Source organism: Phycodurus eques, chromosome 19 (genome assembly GCF_024500275.1).
Source record: "Phycodurus eques isolate BA_2022a chromosome 19, UOR_Pequ_1.1, whole genome shotgun sequence".
Classification (NCBI taxonomy): domain Eukaryota; kingdom Metazoa; phylum Chordata; class Actinopteri; order Syngnathiformes; family Syngnathidae; genus Phycodurus; species Phycodurus eques.
This window is the reverse complement of record NC_084543.1, coordinates 18,373,741-18,393,359: the sequence shown is the minus strand read 5'-3', so window position 1 is coordinate 18,393,359 and position 19,619 is coordinate 18,373,741. Positions and strand designations below refer to the sequence as shown.

The window sequence follows — 19,619 nt, the reverse complement described above, 5'->3', positions numbered from 1 at the left end:
TCAGATGAGACTTTCAGCCGTTCTGACAAAGACAAAAATGTTCCTCGATATCGGCACGGAAAACCACGTCGATAGGTTTCAGACACCATAGAAAACTACACGGACGTGATTCGCCGCTGTCGTTCGTTCTTGTTTTCTGTGAAGTTTGAAGTCAGTCCGGACGACGCGCTTGCTTCTCAGTGTGACCTGGAAAATGAGACGCTGCCATTGAAAACCATCTTGAGAACGGCCTGTTTAAACATCTCGTTTTCAACTCACGAGACCAACATACGGGCATTTTTCGACCAAACAGTCGCAAATTTCCAAATGATTTACATCGATTTGCGACATACAAATTGGCATCAAAGCCTGAATCCTTACGCAACTCTTACAAACTGAGCTCGTTTCGTTTGTGTATTACTCCTCTATCCAATGATATTGTCCATTTTGATATAGAGGTATTTTGAAAGCTTTAGTAACACACCTAGCATTAAACCCTCAGTCGACGAATGGTTTCCGAACAAGACAAGTCCGGCAGCGCACCCGTAACCGACAAACGGCGAGTGCCGTTTGCCCCGGGCGTCGGTACGCCTTCACGCGCCGCTGGAAATCCCCAAAGGTTGAATCAAGGCAACTACTGTAGACTTTTATTGTTTGTTCAATATGTCTTCCAAAGATGTCCACGCACGACCGAGGCACTATTAAGCTAACCATATAGAAAGGATACGGTTGTGTTTGGGGACTAGTTTGTAGCGCTTCACTTCTGAAACCACTCTCGTGAAAAGGAGAAAAAGACCAAATCAAATGAAACTCTTTAATGGATTGTTAACAAGCGCGAGATGGAGGAAGCGCACCGCTAACTCGGAACACTCCCCGTCAAGCGTCTGACAATCATTTTGCAGCTTCGAGCTGGGAGAAGAGCGTGCAGACATTGTGCACAGTATCCCAAATTCTTTGACGTTTTGCCCATTTTTAGAAACACAGTTCACTTCTCTCCCTGCAGATATTGTGCGTAGCGTCAGTCAAGTCGCCCCCCCCCCCTTACTAATTTTCAACGGCCAATGAACCAAACCATTGCCATGTGTCATACATCCTACATAATTTATATCTAAGGTACAAACATACAGTCTGAATTGCAAAGGCTCAATCATTGAAACAAATACTGCAATGGCTAAACGGTGATTGCATTTGTCTTATCTCGAGGAGAACGCATACACACAAGCGCAGACGCACGCTGGGAACGGACCTTCAGACCACAGCTTATGCTGGAAAATACAGAAAAAAGGGAACACACACACACACACACACACACAAACCATTGCAGTGTTGCGGTACAGAGGCCAGAAAACAGTTTGGCTGTTATTAGACCGCCACCACAAAAGAAGACATTAAAAGGTTCATTCAAATCAAAGCAAATATTTTGTGCAGAAATGTTTATATTGCTGTCAAAACCTGCAAATGCTGAGGTGGAACCACACAATAGTTGTGTCTTCTCTCTCACTATGAAAATATTCCGCCTCATTTTCCAAACATAACACTAAAAATACATCTTATTTACATTTACAAAGATTTCTCTCACACAAAAATATGCACGTTTGCATAAGAGGCCGCCTTTTGTTACGAAAAGGCGCCACGTTCTGAGCAGAGGCAGTTGTTAATTGGGCATGTGGCGAGCTTTGATTAATAAACCTTTGGTAGCATTAATGACATTCTTTTAACGGTTTAAATGTTTTGAAAAGTCTCAGCCTGGCAAACGAGTTCAATGAAGGAAAAGCGATACAATCTGCTATGGCATTTCTTAGGTTAACTCTGTCAAATAAAATATATATATATATATATATTTATAATATATGTCACTGTAAAGCCATGATGTTTCTCATGCATTAGTGTCAAAGCTGAGTTGTCAGACAAAAATTCACAATCTTTCCATCATATCAAAAAATGTTTCATAAAAAGAATAATTTGTCTTTTTTGCTGGTAAACAACCCAGAACATAAAGTTGTGTGTAATATTGGTAAAAGCATCCAATAATATTGCTGATCATGCATCGTTCTATTTCATGCTCCTTTGCGAGCACATCTCCATCACCTCCCCCCTGCCGAGGATTTGGAAACGCACGCGCCACCGCGCGACGACGTTCTCTTTCGATCGTCCACAGCGATCGATCCACCGAGTCCAAGCCGCGCGACGTTTGTCACGTCATCGGTGCGACGAGTCCTCAGCGCAGCCGTTCATGGAAAACACCCACGCTCATTTGTCAGAAGATGCGGTGATTACAATGTCACACAAAAGGCGCAAAACGGGGCTGCCTGTACTGTGGTCGCATATTCAAAGAGCTATTTCGATAATCGTGATGATAATAATAATCCCTGCCCAAGACTGGGGAGATTGCGGGTGTTGAAAGACACTCAATTGCGCTTTGGGACTTGAAAACAATCAAAAGTGTTCCCATTGAGTTTGTCAGGTTTGTTTCGTCTTGCTTTACATTATTGCCCGTCCATTATTTCATCGATAAACAGCTTGCACGACTTGCATTAAACCATAACTCGACAACATGATTTACTGGCTTACGCATGGGTTTATGACTGAGCAGTAAAATCGATGTGCCGAATAAATAAATCACATTTTTGTATTCACTGAAAAACAGTCGGGTCCGACAACTGAACATACAAGAAACAACGACGTCTTATTGTTTGGTTTTGAAAACAAAGTGCTTGAGGCAGGCCTGAGGGTTCCGAGGTCAGAGGTCATTACTCGTTGTCCAGGACCTGCCAGACGATGAGGTGGCTGCGCTCGGCGATAGACGGGGGGGACTTCAGTTTCCTTGGCGCGTCCTCGCCTTCGGCCGCTTCGCCCTCCTCGTCTCCTGGGGAAGCACAAAGAGGTCACGTTGTCTTCTCTTCTACAAGTGTTGACGGAGCTTTAAGGGACCTAAGGGTGCTCACAGACCCATTTTTAGGAACAGGCAGATGAAAGGTTCTTGGTTGTTTAGTTTCACACTTGATGGGTGGGCTGGCACCCCAAACAAGCTAGTAGGCAAGCAGCAACCTCACCCATCCTGAAGTCAATGTAGCCTTCTCCTCCACTCATCACCAACATGGACTTGGTTCCATCCGGAGATGTGGCATCTGACGTCTTGTCCCCTGATGCATCTGCACAGCTGGATGCAGATGGAAGCGCGTGACCTGAAATATCGACACACAACAACAGACCGTCAATTGTTGGGACTCCGACTTCCACTGCTGGATCTGCTGCCCGTAGGATAATACCCGTTGTGCTACTTTATTAACCGTTTAGTTTCTTGATGTGATGTTTGTCAGCAAGGTTATTATTCTGATGTGCTTGGTGCAGTAATTTGATGTTTAATACGAACATGATCACCCGCTGATGCTCGTTTTGGATACCAGCGAAACGCTTTCGAATCTCCCGTGAGACCTCTTTTGCCGTCGACCTCACCCTACGCGCGACAAACCGCCCACATGAAGACAGAGACATCTCGAATATGTGGCACAATTGGGCATTGACACACACACACACACACACACACACTATTGTGACAGTATTGCATTTTTACCATGTTTCATGTGACTGAAATGACTGTATACAGTATATATTGTCAATCAATGCTACTGTTCCATTCGTGTTGCACAAGAGTGAGTAGTTTCCCTAGACCTCAACAGCCCTTCCACTTTCACCTGACATTACATTCGGTGATGAGAATTATTGTTAACTATGAATCATACTGTATTTGCAAGTGCGGTGTCAGGTTATGAGCGTGATAATGAAACAGGCTCAGTGAACTCTTTCAGAGTGGTGCCCTGAGGTGATTTCACGGAAATTAAATCATTGTTCTTGCTGTGTACGGTAATTATTAACTCGCAATAATTAATCATATGACACATTTTGGAAAAGAACATTATTTGCAGGTAAATCATCGCGCCTGAATAGCTCGTCTACACCAATGCAATATCCTCGATACTAGGTTTTATATTGAATCTTGTCATTTTCAAATTGACACCCACGCAAGTGGAATTGAACAGCAAGAACAAAAATTGACACGAAGCTCACAGGTGAGCAACACGCAACACATTCGAGCGCCTCACTGGCGAGCTATTCGAAGAACGGGCTCGCGGCCCGCAGGCGCCTTCTCGGTGACCCCTGATACGGCACCCGCAGGTATTTGCTTACCTGGGACGGCAGTGAAGAACTGAACGGCGTCACGATGTCCATGGAAACAGAGCTGGGCATGAGCCATGGAGCAGTATGGCACAAATGTCCCTGCCGCTACTTTGCCACTGCTCTCATCACCGTAAACGCGAATCACATTCCCAGGACGGTTATCCGCTCCCTTGGTGTGCTTGTTAGCTGCTAAAATAAACACAATGGTTACCCGTGGGGATACTCTCAGATCTTAAGTCTCAACTCAATAGAAAAGAAAAGCTCAAGTGGATGCCCTAAAAGCGTCATCATTCATCTACAGTATTGATCTAGCTATCTGTAGATTCAATCTACCCATCGACAGCATCAACCTAAAGAATCGATCTATATTGACTCCATATCCACAGTATATATACACCTATACACACAAACACGAGGACACGATTATTAGCCCCCACATGAAAATGTCATTTTTTATGAAGTATTTCCCAAGTGACAGTTAAAGAGAGCAATGCAGTTTGAACACAGCTTTTCCAAGCGTCCGACTTTCCTGTCGGATGCTTCCAATAGTTGTACTTGCACACAGGAACAAAGTTATTGCACACAAAAAAACAAAAATGACCACAGTCAAAATGATTAGCCCCCTTAAAAACGAGACAGGAGTTTGAGAGACGGCAAGTGTCGGAAGCCATGTCAAACCGAATTGAAGTCACCAGTCAACACTGACTCAATAAGGGGGACCTGTAGAGCAGGAGAAGATTCAGTTCATGCTGGATGGTTTATGACTCACAAAGCATCACGCCAAAAAACGAAAGAAGTCGGTTTCAATCGTCGATGCACACAAAGCGGGAGATGGAGACACAAAGTTATCCCAGCGTTTCCAAGTGTCAAGAACTGGAGCGAGGAGTATCACGAAGAAATGTAAAGATAGCCACGTGGTACAAAACCAAGCCTGGCGGATGTAAGAAAGGAACGATTTCAAAGATTCTGGAAAGAAAGAGCGCAGAACAACTGCCGAGACACGAGTGAATGACTTGGAATCGTAGTCTCAAAGGCGACATTCACGACAACCCTGCACAGGAATGGACCGCGAGGCTGCAGACCAAGAAAAACTCCGCTGAAGTCGACGAGCGACAACCTAGAGAAAGACACTGCATTCTGGAAGCGTGTACTTTGGTCAGCTGAAACAAAACTACAGCTCTTTGGCCACTGCTAATGTTCGGAGAAAGACGGGAGAGGTGAAACGCGGCGGTGGCAGTGTTATGCTGTGGGGATGCTTCAGTGCATTTGGAACTGGGAGCCTTGTCAAGGTGGAAGGAATCCTGAAGGGAGAAGGATACTGGAGGAAATCCTCAAGCGGTCAGTAGCAAAACTGGGTGTGCGTCGCCGCTTTGTCGACCCAAAACGTACGTCGCTCCTGGTGGAGAACTACCGGCCCGGTGAATGTTATTAAATGGCCTGCACAAAGCTCCTACTTGACTCTTGAATCGAGAATCTTCGGGGAGAATCGAAGAGCAAGGTCCATCGCAGAACACTGTCAAATCTGGGGGAGCTTGAGAGGTTTGCCAAAGAAGAATGGGCTGGCATTGCTCAGGTGCAAGAGTGAGTACCTATACAGCATCTATTCATCAGCAGCGTGTATCCATCCACGGTCTATCTGTCCAGCTACAGCACAGAACCGGCCCGTCAGGGGGTCCCATCCGGCCCGTGGGGATGGGAAACATCCAAAAGTAACTGTTGCTGCTACTTTTGTCCACCGGAGGGCACACGGACGACACTTAAATGACATTGACGCACTTGTGAAGGCCAAAGGGTGCCAGGTTTCAGGAGCACGCGTGGTGTGCCACCTTCGCACTACACGTCTGTGAAGATATATGCCTCCTGTACAAATATTGTAAGACATTGAATATTACAAAATTTCAGTCAAAAACTTCAAAAGAGGTTGGCTTGGTGGAACCTGCCAAAAGTTATATTTTTATGCATACATTTACAAAAAGACTGCATGGTTCAATAGTGTACGCTCACCGATTCATAACACTTCAACGTTAGAGGTTCCATTGTACAGGGTGTCCACAAAAACATTCCCTTATTTTAAACCGATCCAAGATTGAACTACATCCTAATCATCTTTTCCTACTTAGGAGCTACAGATGCATCATTCACACGGTTTCCCGCGGCATAGGGTGGCATGACACACATTCAATGTGCATCCCTCTGGTTACTCTCAAGTATCGTCTCTATCGTCGAGCTCTGCCCGGACTCACTGCAGCATATCTGGAGCGATCGTGTGCATTGCTTCGGCTCCAGATATGGAAATGGGCCACAGGAGGGCGCTTTAGCACGTATTTGTCAGTACCTGCGGTCTCTTCTCCAACAAATCAACTTGATTGAATATGTGGAACCTTGATGAAGGATTCCAAGAAGTCGTGGTACATAAACTTTGCGCCAAAAAAAAAAAAAGGTCAGGAGCAGTTACGGCCGGTTGACGTTGCAGGCCATTTACAGAACCTCGGTCTTATCCGGCACGGCCTAGCAATCTGTTTGGCAGGTGCTCGTTGAGAAATTTCCTGTGTGACGGTGCACCGTCTTGCTAAAGAAAATTCATGAATACATAAATAAAAAAGTTTCCAGGGCTGCACAATTAATTGAATGTTAATCGCGATCGCGATTTGGGCTGCTACAAATAAATGAGCCTGATCATTGGCGGTTTCTTTTTTTGTTTTTGTTTTGTTTTAGGCAGGCCCGGCAACATATGAAGCACTTTCTCGACTTAGTCCGCCAGCCACCACGGGGCGGAGGCTTCATTGAGCTCCCTAAACAGCACTCTGCAGCAGTAGCCTCTCTGTCACTTAGTGGAAATTACGGGTGAATCATGCCAAGAAAAGCAAGTACACCAAAGATTGGAGCGAGCGCCTCGGAAAGCGATCTGGACACGTTCTGATTCAAGGCAAGAGACTTTAAACAAGACGCCATATGTTAAGAGTGCGGCAGAGTTGTCTGTAATCTGTTGAAGGTCAGATGACAAAGACCTTATGGGGTCAGTTAAAATTTGCAATGTTATGCAATACATGTACGTAACTCAATGCCATTTTAGGCTTTTATGTTGAAGCTCTCGGAGCCCTCGGAGTACATTGGTGGCGTGTTACTCTATCGCATAACATGAACAACGGGTGTCGCGGCCGCCTTGACTTCGACTGGAGGCTGACCGGGGCGGCAGTGGAAAAACGCTGGGAGTAAATAGAGAGGGAACTTACCACTATCGACTTCTTTGCCGTTCGCGGCCGCGACAGGTCAGCAGAACGATGGAGGCCATAAAGATCATTAAGTCATTAAGGGCTAGAAGACTGAAAATAAAATACTGACTACCTTTATCAATATACATGAATTAGTTTATATATCACGATGTCGTGAAATCGGACCGTGATTTTTTTTGGACATTGGACACCCAGGATATCACTTTAAGTTCAATACTCACTCTCTGAGAGAGGGATCGAAACGATGACTCCGTTGCCGGTACCGATCCACAGCCGATTACACGACACCATGAGAGCCGTGATCCGCACAAACGAAAAGCCCAGTTTCCCCGTACCTGAGAAAAGTTCATAGATTACAACACGGACAAGGGTGGATTCCAAACACAAATAAGGGAATGAACCAACCCAACATCTTGCTGACATAAGGCTCAATGTCCACATCCTGTAGGTGCTGGAAAGTGTGGGCGTGGAAGAGCCTGAGCGTGGAGTCCAGCCTGATGGACACCCAGATGCCGTCACCGTCCCAAGCCAACTGACGCACCTGGCTCTCCTTACGGGGGTGTGCGTCAAATGACTTCTGCAGGGCGACATTAACATGGATCATCATCAACATGATTCTAATCGTGTTCTGTGAAGCATAAAATACAAAGCGAATCAAACGAAATTGTCATGTTTTTCCCTCCCAAATTTAAGACTTTCATGTTACGTTACCTCTATCTCCATGGCTTTGGGCTGCACCACGTAGATCTTGTTCCTGAAACCACACCACACCTTGTCATGTACCACAGTCATGCAGCGGATGGAGTGGTGAGGTTTTCCCAAGTCAAGTAGATGGTAGTTGGTCAGATCCCACTGTCCATCTGGTACAAAACAAGTTTACTTTACACTGAATTGGAACGGTGGAATTTTATGGCCACTCACCAACTCCACGGTGGAAGACGGCTAACGTGCCATCAGAAAGGCCGACCAGGACGCGCCCTTTCACGTGCCTGCGGCAGGAAAACATCAAAAGTCAGGTTGGCAGAGCTTTTCAGTAGGACCTAAATGAACTTACACTATGCCGAGTACGGAGTCTTTCAGCTTTACAGAATGGAGACACTTCTTCCACTGTGCCGCAGACGAGTGGACATACACACTGAGGAAATTCCATGAGCGCATTGATTGAATTTCTGCTCACACAGCAAAATATGAAGCGAGCATAACATACGATTCTCACCACCCGTTCTGCGCTCCGAGCCACATCGTGGGCAGGACGCTGCTCATCTTCTGAGCCTCTTCTCTCATCAGATCCTGCTCCTCAGCAGTGGAGTTTGAACTCATGCCATCTTTCACCAGGTCACACTCTCTAACAACCGGGGAAAACACCAACGCACTCAGACTGTAAGATTTCTGCTCCTCGACAGGGTGTTTTCAAAAGGAAATTCCACCCAGCAGGGTACTCAACATTTGAAATGAGATGTCAAAAGTCTCGAATTTGACCCTTTGGTCCATTGAGTACTGAAAGCTAAAGGTTATTAACCGTAAGTAGTTCAAAAAAAAAAAAAAAGAGAGAAAAAGCCTTTTTTTTTTTTTTTTTTTTTTCAAATGACACTACAGTGATGGGGTTAAGAAAAGGCATGGCATAGATCTTTCACACAACTAAAAATGGCGAATCAAATTGTGCATTATAAATAATAACGCCCTATAATGTATGGCATTGGGAGAGAGCCTAACATTACCAACTGCAGAAGGAATGAATTAACTAAATTCTGTGTAAAATCAGGGCAGTAGAAATCCTGTTTGTCAGACAAATCTGCTTCCATCGGATTTTGTCAAGTAGGAGTGGTACAAGTGCGACCGGGAGCTACTGGGGTTGTTGTTAATCATGCCAACAGCATAGCCGTATGTTGAAATAGACTATCAGAGGTGGCGAGCACAACGCGTCATCACTTCTTCATCAATGTTTATCGACAGATATTCTGGGTTATTGGCCAGATTACTATTACCTTTGAGAGGAGTTGGCGGAAGTCTCTATTGTCTGCTGCAGCCCCAAAGGATCAGTGAAGACATGTTCACTGTATACTCCTCTCTGACATGAAGACCCTCCACTCTCCTCAGTGGCCTCTATAACCAGTCATGCAGTTAGTAAAGGGGGAGAGGGCTACGCAAAAGCTTCAATCTCGTACCCGTCCCTCCATTTTCTGCTGTCCGAGGGACGGCTGTTGCTCCCTCAGCTGTACAGCCTACGACAGTAATGCCTCCGAGCACGCCGTCACCGCCTGCCGCGCCGCTACCGCCGTCGCACGAACGGGCCTTTTCGACCGGTGCAGACTCTGAACTCTGGGTTAGTTCCTCACCTGCTGGATAGTCCGTCTCTCTTGCGCCTGAAAAATAAAACGCAGTTGTGAAAACTGGGGGACTCATTTGCGTATATGGCACTGCACGTTCAACTCTGTTATGAAACTGAAAATGATGAACTTCATTTCACCCAAAGTATGGGCCGCGGACCGCATACAGCCCACTCAGTTCTTAAGTCCTGCCTACAGAGCTTACGATCAGAAGTCCTTTACCATCTGTCGCATTAATTCGGTCCTTTTGTACGAGCCAGCCCCAAGCCTCACATGTTCGCATGAGTGCCTTTTGGTTGCTCCAAAGTCAAGGCTAAAAACTAAGCATTCTCCATCAGAGCGCCCCAACAAGGAGCACACCTAATTGGTTTCATATGATAAATCATATCGAAGCCGGTATATTATTTTGTTTTATCCATGTCTTCCTGTCTGTCAAAGCACTCCGTAGACGAGTTCTTGAACTTTTCACGGAATCACCTGATACTGAGCCTTTGTTAGTGCGGCAGCAATATGCTACCGTACTTTCCCTCGTCTTACAAAAAAACATCAGTTTCTAGTTGTATAAAAGCACTCGGCCACAGACCTGGTACACTAGTGATGCAGAGGACATGTGCATTACACACAAAGAAGCTGTCCAGGATGATTCCGGGTTGGTTGGCATCAATGACGACAGCTTTAGTAGTCGACTGAGTGCTGGTACAAATCCACACCAGCGATGACAACTCATCCTGTTGTCGTAGTTCCTTCTGCTGTTCCTTGAAATCAAAAGCAACAGAGGTGTGCCTTCCTCAGTTTGAATTATCGTTACACTCTGTGTTTTGACAAAAGATGATAAATTAAAACCCACTACTACAGGACTCTGACCTTTAGTTCTTGATCCAGTTTTTCTAGGCTGCTTTGAGATCCTACTTTCTTTTCGGGACTCTCCGGTCCTGACACGCTGCTGTAGAACACGCTGGCTCCGACGATGGAACCCCCATCTCTGGTTTTACCTCCGGATAAGTGCACACCGGCAGCACACCACAGCTGAAGCACGGACACAAACGTTCGCACAAAGACTGATCAAGACAAGCAACTCTACTCTTACTCTATTATATTTTCTGGGCAGTGATCTGCTAAAGAGACTATACTTATACACTTACTAGACAGCAAAACTCTCAGTCAGAGAGATAGGAATTTAACGTTATGTTTATTACTGTTGAGTCGGAGTTGTGTAGAATTACGTATTGGAAATACTTCCAAGTACGATAGACTCATTAGGTTGCGTTATATAGCTACATTACAAGGTAAAGTTGCAGCCCTTGTACAATATCGCACTAGATTGTGTCGGCAAACTCAACATTGTAGCTGTCGGGTCCAAATGCAGCTGAAAACTAGAGAAACATACCTTCATCGAGGCATCTCTCTCATCCAGAGGTCTAAGGAAGACCGGAACTGGTAGGTCCTGTATCTTCTCCTGACCGCCGTTGCTCTGCGAGAAGAAAATTACATTTCAAGATGGTGTCAAAGCGTCACCCGCAACAGATGAGACTTGCACAGAGATTTCTTCCCTGAAATGTAGAGCAAATGTCACAAGAATGGTGCACTTCAAATCAAGAGGCAGGTACAGGATCTACCGTGACACGAGTGAACGGTTTAAAACAACTTTTCGACTTACTTTGTGCTTCTTGGGCAAGCTCCAGCCATAAGCCTGCACTCTGCCCTCTTCCTCTCTCTGGACATGCGCTTTAACCTGCTGGTACTGTGCCCGCTTCTGTTCTCGCCTGGACACTATGCTATCCACTGCCAATCTGTGGCATACATCATCAGCTCACTTACAAATGTGTCTTTCATCCAATTAAGATTAGAAGGACTGATTTTTCAACTCTCTCTTTTAAATCACCAAATTAGCCTTGGTGTTTAGGGGAAGACGAAAAAAGAAATCACTTCAATCTCTTCCTAACAGACTTACTCCTCATTGAGAAAATCAAAGGCTTTGCTCTTGTCACTGGGCAACTGCTGCAAGGTGCTGCTCCTCTTCTTGACAGAAGGTTGAATCTGCGAGGTGGGCGCATTGTACTTCACGTTGACTGGGGCTTCGACAGCAGGCTTCTTAGATGCGCCGCCCGACGAACTGAACAAACGGCTGAAACTGGAGTTGTAAGGGCAGGGAGAAGGGGCAGGGGGGAGGGGAGGGGAAGGGAGAGCACACAGACAAACATATAGAGGGGTGGACACAAAGCAGTGGCTCCAGCAGAGGGAGGGTTTGAGCATTTAAAGGGAGATGGCCTCCGTGAAGGCCACAATGAAACGGATAAACATGAATAGATCACGATACCACTTTGCGCTGTACGCTTATATAAGCCAAACGTTTGTCCAGCAAATTAATAAAACAGGGGAGCGTGGGTTGCAGGATTAGTGTAGTGCGTTGACTCGGACATTAGTGAAGGTACAAAGCAACACTGAACACAAACACATTCAGTACATGCAGTCTTTTTCTCACTTATTTAACTGAAATATAGAGCCGGCTATAACATTAACTGCCACTAAAAGGACATGATAGGTTACTAGCGTCAGTGTATATAGGCCACACCCACTCACACCTTCGTGAAATCATTCGCTGAACACACAATAAATTCTGTACTCCTACATTGAGTCCATTGTATCCCGGTACGGCAAGGAAGGTACTGACATGCATGCAGCCAAACGGGTTAGCTTACATTCACCAACCCATACATGACCACATGTGACATCCTGCCATCTTAAACTATTCAAGCATAGCTTCACATTCAATAGCGGTTTGTGCTGTTATGTTAGCGCTCTAAAGCTCAAATATAGAAGCTCAACGTCTGATGTGATCTTAACTCAGACGTTACGACCTACAGCGACCCTCCCAACATACCGCCTGCACGCAGACGCACGACATCAGGCAGATTATAGAGGAATACACAACAGAAAGGAGAGATAGGAGATAAGCAGAGGTCGGTCCTCTGATATGGGTTTCTCTACAGCTTAGCCTCAAATCTGTTCTAAAATATGCCTGTCTCCACAACACACCAAACTCATGCCTGGCAACAACCCAACAAAGAAGAGCCTGAAGCAAGACTTCCGTCACTCACTCAGGTATTATGATGGCACTGCCATGATAGTTCTTTTGACTAGTTTTAACCAAGACCTAAGGAGCCATTGCACGAGAAAGGGGCTTTTGGAGAATGGAGTCAGTGCTCCAAGACAGGCGTCTCTCCTCTGTTGAGAGTTTGACACCAAGATGAACAGATCGGAACCCAAGATTTGCACTTATGCAAGTCACAGATTTACCTACATCCTGTGGAAACCCACATACGACATGTAATACAAAGGGAAAGTAACACACAGAACATCGAAAAAAAGACAAAGAAACCACTGACTGGTATTTGAGCAAACACACACAAAACAAAACAGGAGGAACTCACAACTGCCAGAGGCTGGATTTCTTCTTCTCTGGAAGTGCTGGGTTTTCCTTTGATGCCCTGGCAGTAAAACAAAACAAAAACAAAAATCAATCTCACGGTTGTAAAGCACTTTAAGCATCGGAGAGGTAAACAAAGTATGATATTAATCTAGATTCAGTGAATTGGATTAGTGCGTTACTTGAGTCCTATTTTTATTGTATTTCTGCGAATGTTTTGAATTAGTAGTGCAAATAAACGACGAAATGTAAGGAAGGCAAGAAACATCATCGTAACCGTGATCTTGACGTGTACTCTTTCATCTCACTCGATATTATAGGGTTCGACTGAAAACACTGTGACACATGGAACCAGACCGACTCAGTTTGAAAGTCTGCTTTGCCGCCTTTAACAAGATTCGGTCATCTCCCGTTCCACTTATCCTCACTAGGGTCGCGGGCGTGCTGGACCCTAATCCCAGCTATCTTCGGGCGAGAGGAGGGTTACACCCTGAACCGGTCGCCAGCCAATCCCAGGACACATGGAAACCACCATTCACTCTCACATTCACACCTACGGGCAATTTAGAGTCTTCAATTTACCTACCCTGCATGATTTTGGGATGCAGGAGGAAACCGGGGTGCCCGGAGAAAGCGTGGCCAACGTGCCACTCCTTTAACAAGATGATGCTGATATTCCGACAGCACTGGCTTATGTTATTCCAATTTTACCGAATCATCTCTGTCCATCTGACAGCCTCTTGCAGCTCCATCAGCCTCTCCTTATACTGGTTCCTCTCCATCAGGACTCTGGCCATTTCCACCCTGGTGAAACGTTTCCTCTGTGCTGTGGGCACGTCACTCTGCACAACCAACATCAATATTCGTATGTTAAATATTGTAAGAAAATACATAGGTACATTATTATTATACAAATGGCTTCTGTCTATCTAGCTCAAGGGTGGGCAAACATTTTGGGTCAGGGGCCACGTTGACTTTTAAAATTTGACAGGGAGGCCAAGCCGGGACCAGATGCTTACATATAAAAAAATAAATAAAAAATTAAAAAATGCATCGTAGTGTTCATAATTAGATTAGAATGGGAACAGTGTTTTGTTGAGCACCTTTTTTTTGCTAGTGCATCAAAGTCTGGTGTTTTTGTTGTGGCAATTCTCAGGACACATCTGAGGTGTTCATCACTCAGCTGGAATCTGCAGGATCTTTTGTTGGTGCTCATCACACTAAAAGTCTGTTCACACACACATGTAGAGCCAAACACCACCAGCATCCTCTGTGCCATCTTCTGGATTTTTGGAAATTTGTCTGCACTTAATGAAGCCTAAAACTCATCCAGTTTGAGAGTTGAACTTCTCTTTTAAGACAGTATCACATTGGAGATCAATCAGTTCCATCTGCAGCTGCTGTGGCGCCGTTTAAGGGTCTTGTGTGACTGAATCTTGGATGGCAGTTTGTCAGATAAAGGTGTTTTGCTGAGCCTGCAAGCTTGATTTTAACCGCTGAGCCGTAGCCATCAGTTCCTGTGTTGATTGGTTGTTAGCATAATCAGCATGCTTGGTAGAAAAGTGACAGCTGATGTTATATTCCTCTAAAACCGCAATGGTTTCTTAACAAATTAGACATACAGTCTTTGACTGGACTTCAGTGAAAAAGTATTTAGTAGTCCATTCTATATTAAACACTCGCCACTCACTGTCAACTGTTGACAGCCCAAGTCAATTCAGTGTATCACTGTACCTGCTGCGCTACCTGGTGGAACCACTGGGCATTACAGCACAACGTGGTGGAACCACCCGGCATTACAGCACAACCTGGTGGAACCACTTGGCATTACAGGAGAAGGTCAAATGAATGCAGTCATGACTTTGATGTGATTTGGGTAATTCTGTCCAAATCTTTGGCGGGCTGGATTGAAATGATCAACGGGCCGTATGTGGCCCGCGGGCCGTAGTATGCCCGCCCCTGGGCTAGCTCCTTTGTGGTTTGTCCTCTCAATCCAGCAGTGCCACACATGCAGACCGTACATTATCACCAACTCACATCATCCTCATTCTCGGTCTTAGACTTGTGTTTGCTGTCCCCAAGTTCAGCTCGAACTCTAAAGAGAAGGAAAAATCCGGAACATCAGTTGTGCCTTATGACGCAAGATCAAAACATGAATTTGTAAAACGACATACTTCTTCAATTCGTCTTCTAAATCTTTGTTCTTCTCCTCTAATCTGTTCTTGGCCTTAGTGACGGCTTCAAGCTCCCCTTGTAGGACCTCCTTCTCGCAGGACAGCTCATCCATTCGCGCAATCAGGTCATTCTTTACCACATTTAGGGCATTTCTGAAAACAAACGTGGTGGCAGCACTTTCTTTGAAAGCCCTTGCACGTACCGCAAATCACCATAAACATTCACTCCAGTATACTAACTTTGTCTCCAGAAGTTGTGCATTCTCCTGAATAAGATGTTCAACTTCACGGCCCATACCTAAAAACCACAGTGATAGACGGTTTTTATATATATATATATATATATATATATATATATATATATATATATATATATATATATGAATGATGTAAAAACGTCATCATAACATATATGAACAAAAGCTTACGACAGCTTTCCTAGATTCCGTCTTACCGAAAAAGTTGTAGTCTGAGATTCATGCATTGATAGTTGCAGGTTAGAATTAGAAATGACAATTATCAGAATGACATCAATTTAATGGTCTGGTCTTTTCTAGTCTAAAAACACAATTTCACAACTCTAAATCATGAAAACACAGCTAACAAACAAATCTAAAGATGAACAGAAAACAAAAAAAAACAGAAATAATCATCAATGCTGGAAATGAGCTTTTGAATTGATACACACCGGAAAACTCATCTGTCAGGTTGGTAAAGCCCGGCAGCCAACAAAAGAAAATTCAGGAAAACAACAGGGGGCGATAACTGTAATAGTAGCCAAATATACTGAATACAGTGCCACCAGAAACAATTCACACCACCTTTTCCACATTTTGCTGTTAGATTTAGGACATTCACAGGCTGCTCCTGAAGCCACTCCTTTGTTATTTTGGCTGTGCGCTTTGGGTCATTGTCGTGTTGGAAGGTAAATCGCCGCCCTGGTCTGAGTTCCAGAGCACTCTGGAGCAAGTTCTCTTGAAGAATTTCTTCATATTTGGCAGCTGTCATCTTGGCCTTTAAGCGGACTAGTTGCCCAGTTCCTGCAGCAGGAAAATAGCCCCACAGCATGATGCTGCCACCACCATGCTTCACAGCAGCGATGGTGTCAGCCAGGTGACGAGCAGTCTTCTCCAGATATGACGCTTGCAATTCAGGCCAAAAAGTTTTAATTTGGTTTCATCAGACCAGAGAATATTGTTTCTGCAGGTCTGAGAATCCTTAAGGTGGCTTTTGGCAAACTCCAAGCGGGCTGCCATGTGCCTTTCAGTGAGAAGTGGCTTCCGTCTGCCCACTTTACCATAAAGGCCCGATTGGTGGAGTGCGTTCGCAATGGTTGACCTTCTGGATGGTTCTCCTATCCCCGCAAGGGAACACTGGAGCGGCGCCTTAGTGACCATAGGGTTCTCATTCACCTCTCTGACCAAGGCCTTTCTTCCCCGGTTACTCAGCTCGGTCGGACGGCAAGATTTAGGAAAGGGTCCTGGTGGTTCCAAACGTCTGCCATTTCCGAATAATCAAGACCACAGTGCTTTTCGGGACCTTCAATGCTGCTGAAATTCTTTTGTATCCTTCCCCAGATTTGTGCCTTGGCACCATCCGGTCTCAGAGGTCTGCAGACAATTCCTTAGACTTCATTGCCTGGTTTCTGCTCTGATATGCACTGCCAACTATGAGACCTTATATAGACAGGTGTGTGCCATTCCAAATGATATTCAAATCAACTGAATTCACCACAGGTGGACTCCATTCAAATTGTAGAAGCATCTCAAGGATGATCAGTGGAAATCAGATGCACCTGAACTTTAAGTTTAAGTATCATTGCAAAGGGTGTGAATACTTATGTACCCATTATGTTTGAATGTTTACACAAATGTCTGAAAATGTTTTTACTTTGACATTATGGGATATTATTATTATTGTTATTATTATTATTATTATTATATTATGTAGATTTCTTTAAAGAAAACTACACAAATCAGCTTTTGAATAAGTCTAACAGCAAAATGCGGAAAATGTGAAAGGGTGTGAATACTTTCTTGGTGGCACTATAAGTAAGGCTAATTACCTAAAAGGTCTGCTCCTTCATCAACATCTCCTATGTAGTCAGTTCCTGCAGAGGACAGCTCTTCAAACAGAGAGTCTGTGTTCCGGTCAAATGCTAGATTCTCTATGCCACCTTTAGCGGGTGTGCTGGACAGAAAGAAAAAAAAAAAAAAAAAAACAAACGTGGTGAACAAGGTGTACTATTACTATACAATCCATTCGCTAAACATCTGACTCAACATATCTTCATTTTTTATTAACTACACAGCTCAACAGTCCTGCTCTGTCCTGGGTTATGTGTTTCCAATTCAGTTGTTGAGGTCCCTCTGAAACTAAGTCAGGGGTGTCAAATTCAATTTTTAATTTTTTTTTTTGACAGTTTACCTCATAGGACCGTTATGATTGTGAAACCATAACCATGTCTCATCATATTACAACCCCAATTCCAATGAAGTTGGGACGTTGTGTTAAATAAAAACAGAATACAATAATTTGCAAATCATGTTCAACCTATATTTAATTGAATACACTACAAAGACAAGACATTTAATGTTCAAACTGATAAACCTGATTGTTTTTAGCAAATAATCATTAACTTGGGATTTTAGGGCTGCAACACATTCCAGAAAAGTTGGGACAGGGTCATGTTTACCACTGTGTTCCATCACCTTTTCTTTGAACAACATTCAATAAACGTTTGGGAACTGAGGGCAATAATTGTTCAAGCTTTGTAGGTGGAATTCGTTCCCATTCTTGCTTTATGTACAGCTTCAGCCGTTCAACAGTCCGGTGTCTCCGTTGTCGTATTTTACACTTCATAACGCGCCACACATTTTCAAAAGGGACACAGGTCTGGACTGCAGGCAGGCCAGTCTCGTGCCCGCATTCTTTTACTACAATCCACGCTGTTGTAACACGTGCAGAATGTGGTCTGGCATTGTCTTGCTGAAATAAGCAGGGGCGTCCGTGAAAAATACGTTGCTTGGATGGCAGCATATGTTTCTCCAAACCCTGTATGTACCTTTTGCTTTGCATAGTAGAGTTTCAAGTTGCACTTCCGGATGTAGCGCCGAACTGTATTGACTGACATTGGTTTTCTGAAGTGTTCCTGAGCCCATGTGGTGATATCCTTTACACATTGATGTCGGTTTTTGATGCAGTGGCGCTTGAGGGATCGACGGTCACGGGCTTTCGATGTTGGTTTTGGGCCTTGCCGCTTACATGCAGTGATTTCTCCAGATTCTCTGAACCTTTTGATGATGATATGGACCGTAGATGATGAAATCCCTAAATTCCTTGCAATTGTACATTGAGGAACATTGTCCTTAAACTGTTGGACTATTTTCTCACGTACTTGTTCACAAAGAGGTGAACCTCGCCCCATCTTTGCTTGTGAATGACAGAGCAATTCAGGGAAGCTCCTTTTCTACCCAATCATGGCCCCCACCTGTTCCCAATGAGCCTGTTCACCTGTGCGATGTTCCCAACAGGTGTTTGATGAGCATTCCTCAACTTTCTCAGTCTTTTTGCCACCTGTCCCAGCTTTTTTGGAACTCTTAAGTTAATGACTATTTGCTAAAAACAATAACGTTTATCAGTTTGAACATTAAATCTCGTCTTTGGAGTGTATACAATTAAATATAGGTTGAACATGATTTGCAAATCATTGTATTCTGTTTTTAATTTATGTTTAACACAACGTCCCAACTTCATTGGAATTGGGGTTGTATAACATAAAGGGGGTTTGGTAACAAAAAAATGCTTGCAATATCTCAACGTTATTATTTATTACATATGACAATTTGAAATTTTGGTGCAAATTTTAGCAAGAATCATGGAAGCTGCTGCACATGATTTGCTTTCGTAGGCCACTTACCTTGATGTGGCGGGCCAGATCTGGCCCCCGGGCTTAAACTAGACACCGTACTTTAGGTGATTCCTGTATATTGTTTAGATAACTTCCATACTTTTTTCCAAGTTTCCATACATTAAATGAATGTCAAAAATGGCCCGTTTTTTTAATAATTAAGAAATATAATCATCCATTCATCCGTTTTCTGTACCGCTTATCCTCACTAGGGACGCGGGTGAGCTGGAGCCTAGTCCAGCTATCTAGAGGCGGGGTCTTCAATTCGAGTCTTCAATTAATCAATCAAACCACGCATGTTTTTGGGATGTGGGAGGAAACCGGCGCGCCCGGAGAAAAGCCACGCAGGCACGGGGAGAACACGCAAACTCCACACAGGCGGGGCCGGGG

At 44.4% G+C, this 19,619-nt stretch overlaps 1 protein-coding gene across 7 annotated transcripts in view; it reads right to left on the bottom strand.

The window, feature by feature from the left end:
• Window positions 1–779: 779 nt before the first annotated feature.
• The window catches only part of spag9b (sperm associated antigen 9b), a 45,385-nt gene continuing 26,545 nt past the window's right edge, over window positions 780–19,619 (bottom strand). For 2 of the 7 annotated variants that reach the window (XM_061663864.1, XM_061663869.1), the window contains 22 exons: window positions 17,385–17,509; window positions 15,560–15,617; window positions 15,320–15,472; window positions 15,183–15,240; window positions 13,857–13,987; window positions 13,150–13,206; window positions 11,670–11,849; window positions 11,376–11,508; window positions 11,106–11,189; window positions 10,583–10,744; window positions 10,302–10,473; window positions 9,557–9,754; window positions 9,377–9,494; window positions 8,608–8,736; window positions 8,446–8,526; window positions 8,313–8,380; window positions 8,103–8,251; window positions 7,797–8,019; window positions 7,613–7,726; window positions 4,168–4,347; window positions 3,033–3,164; window positions 780–2,845 (listed from right to left, as the gene is read on the bottom strand). In XM_061663864.1, coding sequence (XP_061519848.1) covers window positions 2,730–2,845; window positions 3,033–3,164; window positions 4,168–4,347; window positions 7,613–7,726; window positions 7,797–8,019; window positions 8,103–8,251; window positions 8,313–8,380; window positions 8,446–8,526; window positions 8,608–8,736; window positions 9,377–9,494; window positions 9,557–9,754; window positions 10,302–10,473; window positions 10,583–10,744; window positions 11,106–11,189; window positions 11,376–11,508; window positions 11,670–11,849; window positions 13,150–13,206; window positions 13,857–13,987; window positions 15,183–15,240; window positions 15,320–15,472; window positions 15,560–15,617; window positions 17,385–17,509 — 2,821 coding nt within the window. In that variant the 3' untranslated portion in view covers window positions 780–2,729. The remainder of the gene's footprint in view (window positions 2,846–3,032; window positions 3,165–4,167; window positions 4,348–7,612; window positions 7,727–7,796; window positions 8,020–8,102; window positions 8,252–8,312; window positions 8,381–8,445; window positions 8,527–8,607; window positions 8,737–9,376; window positions 9,495–9,556; window positions 9,755–10,301; window positions 10,474–10,582; window positions 10,745–11,105; window positions 11,190–11,375; window positions 11,509–11,669; window positions 11,850–13,149; window positions 13,207–13,856; window positions 13,988–15,182; window positions 15,241–15,319; window positions 15,473–15,559; window positions 15,618–17,384; window positions 17,510–19,619) is intronic. The other 5 variants (XM_061663868.1, XM_061663870.1, XM_061663866.1 and 2 more) reach the window with 4 other exon arrangements.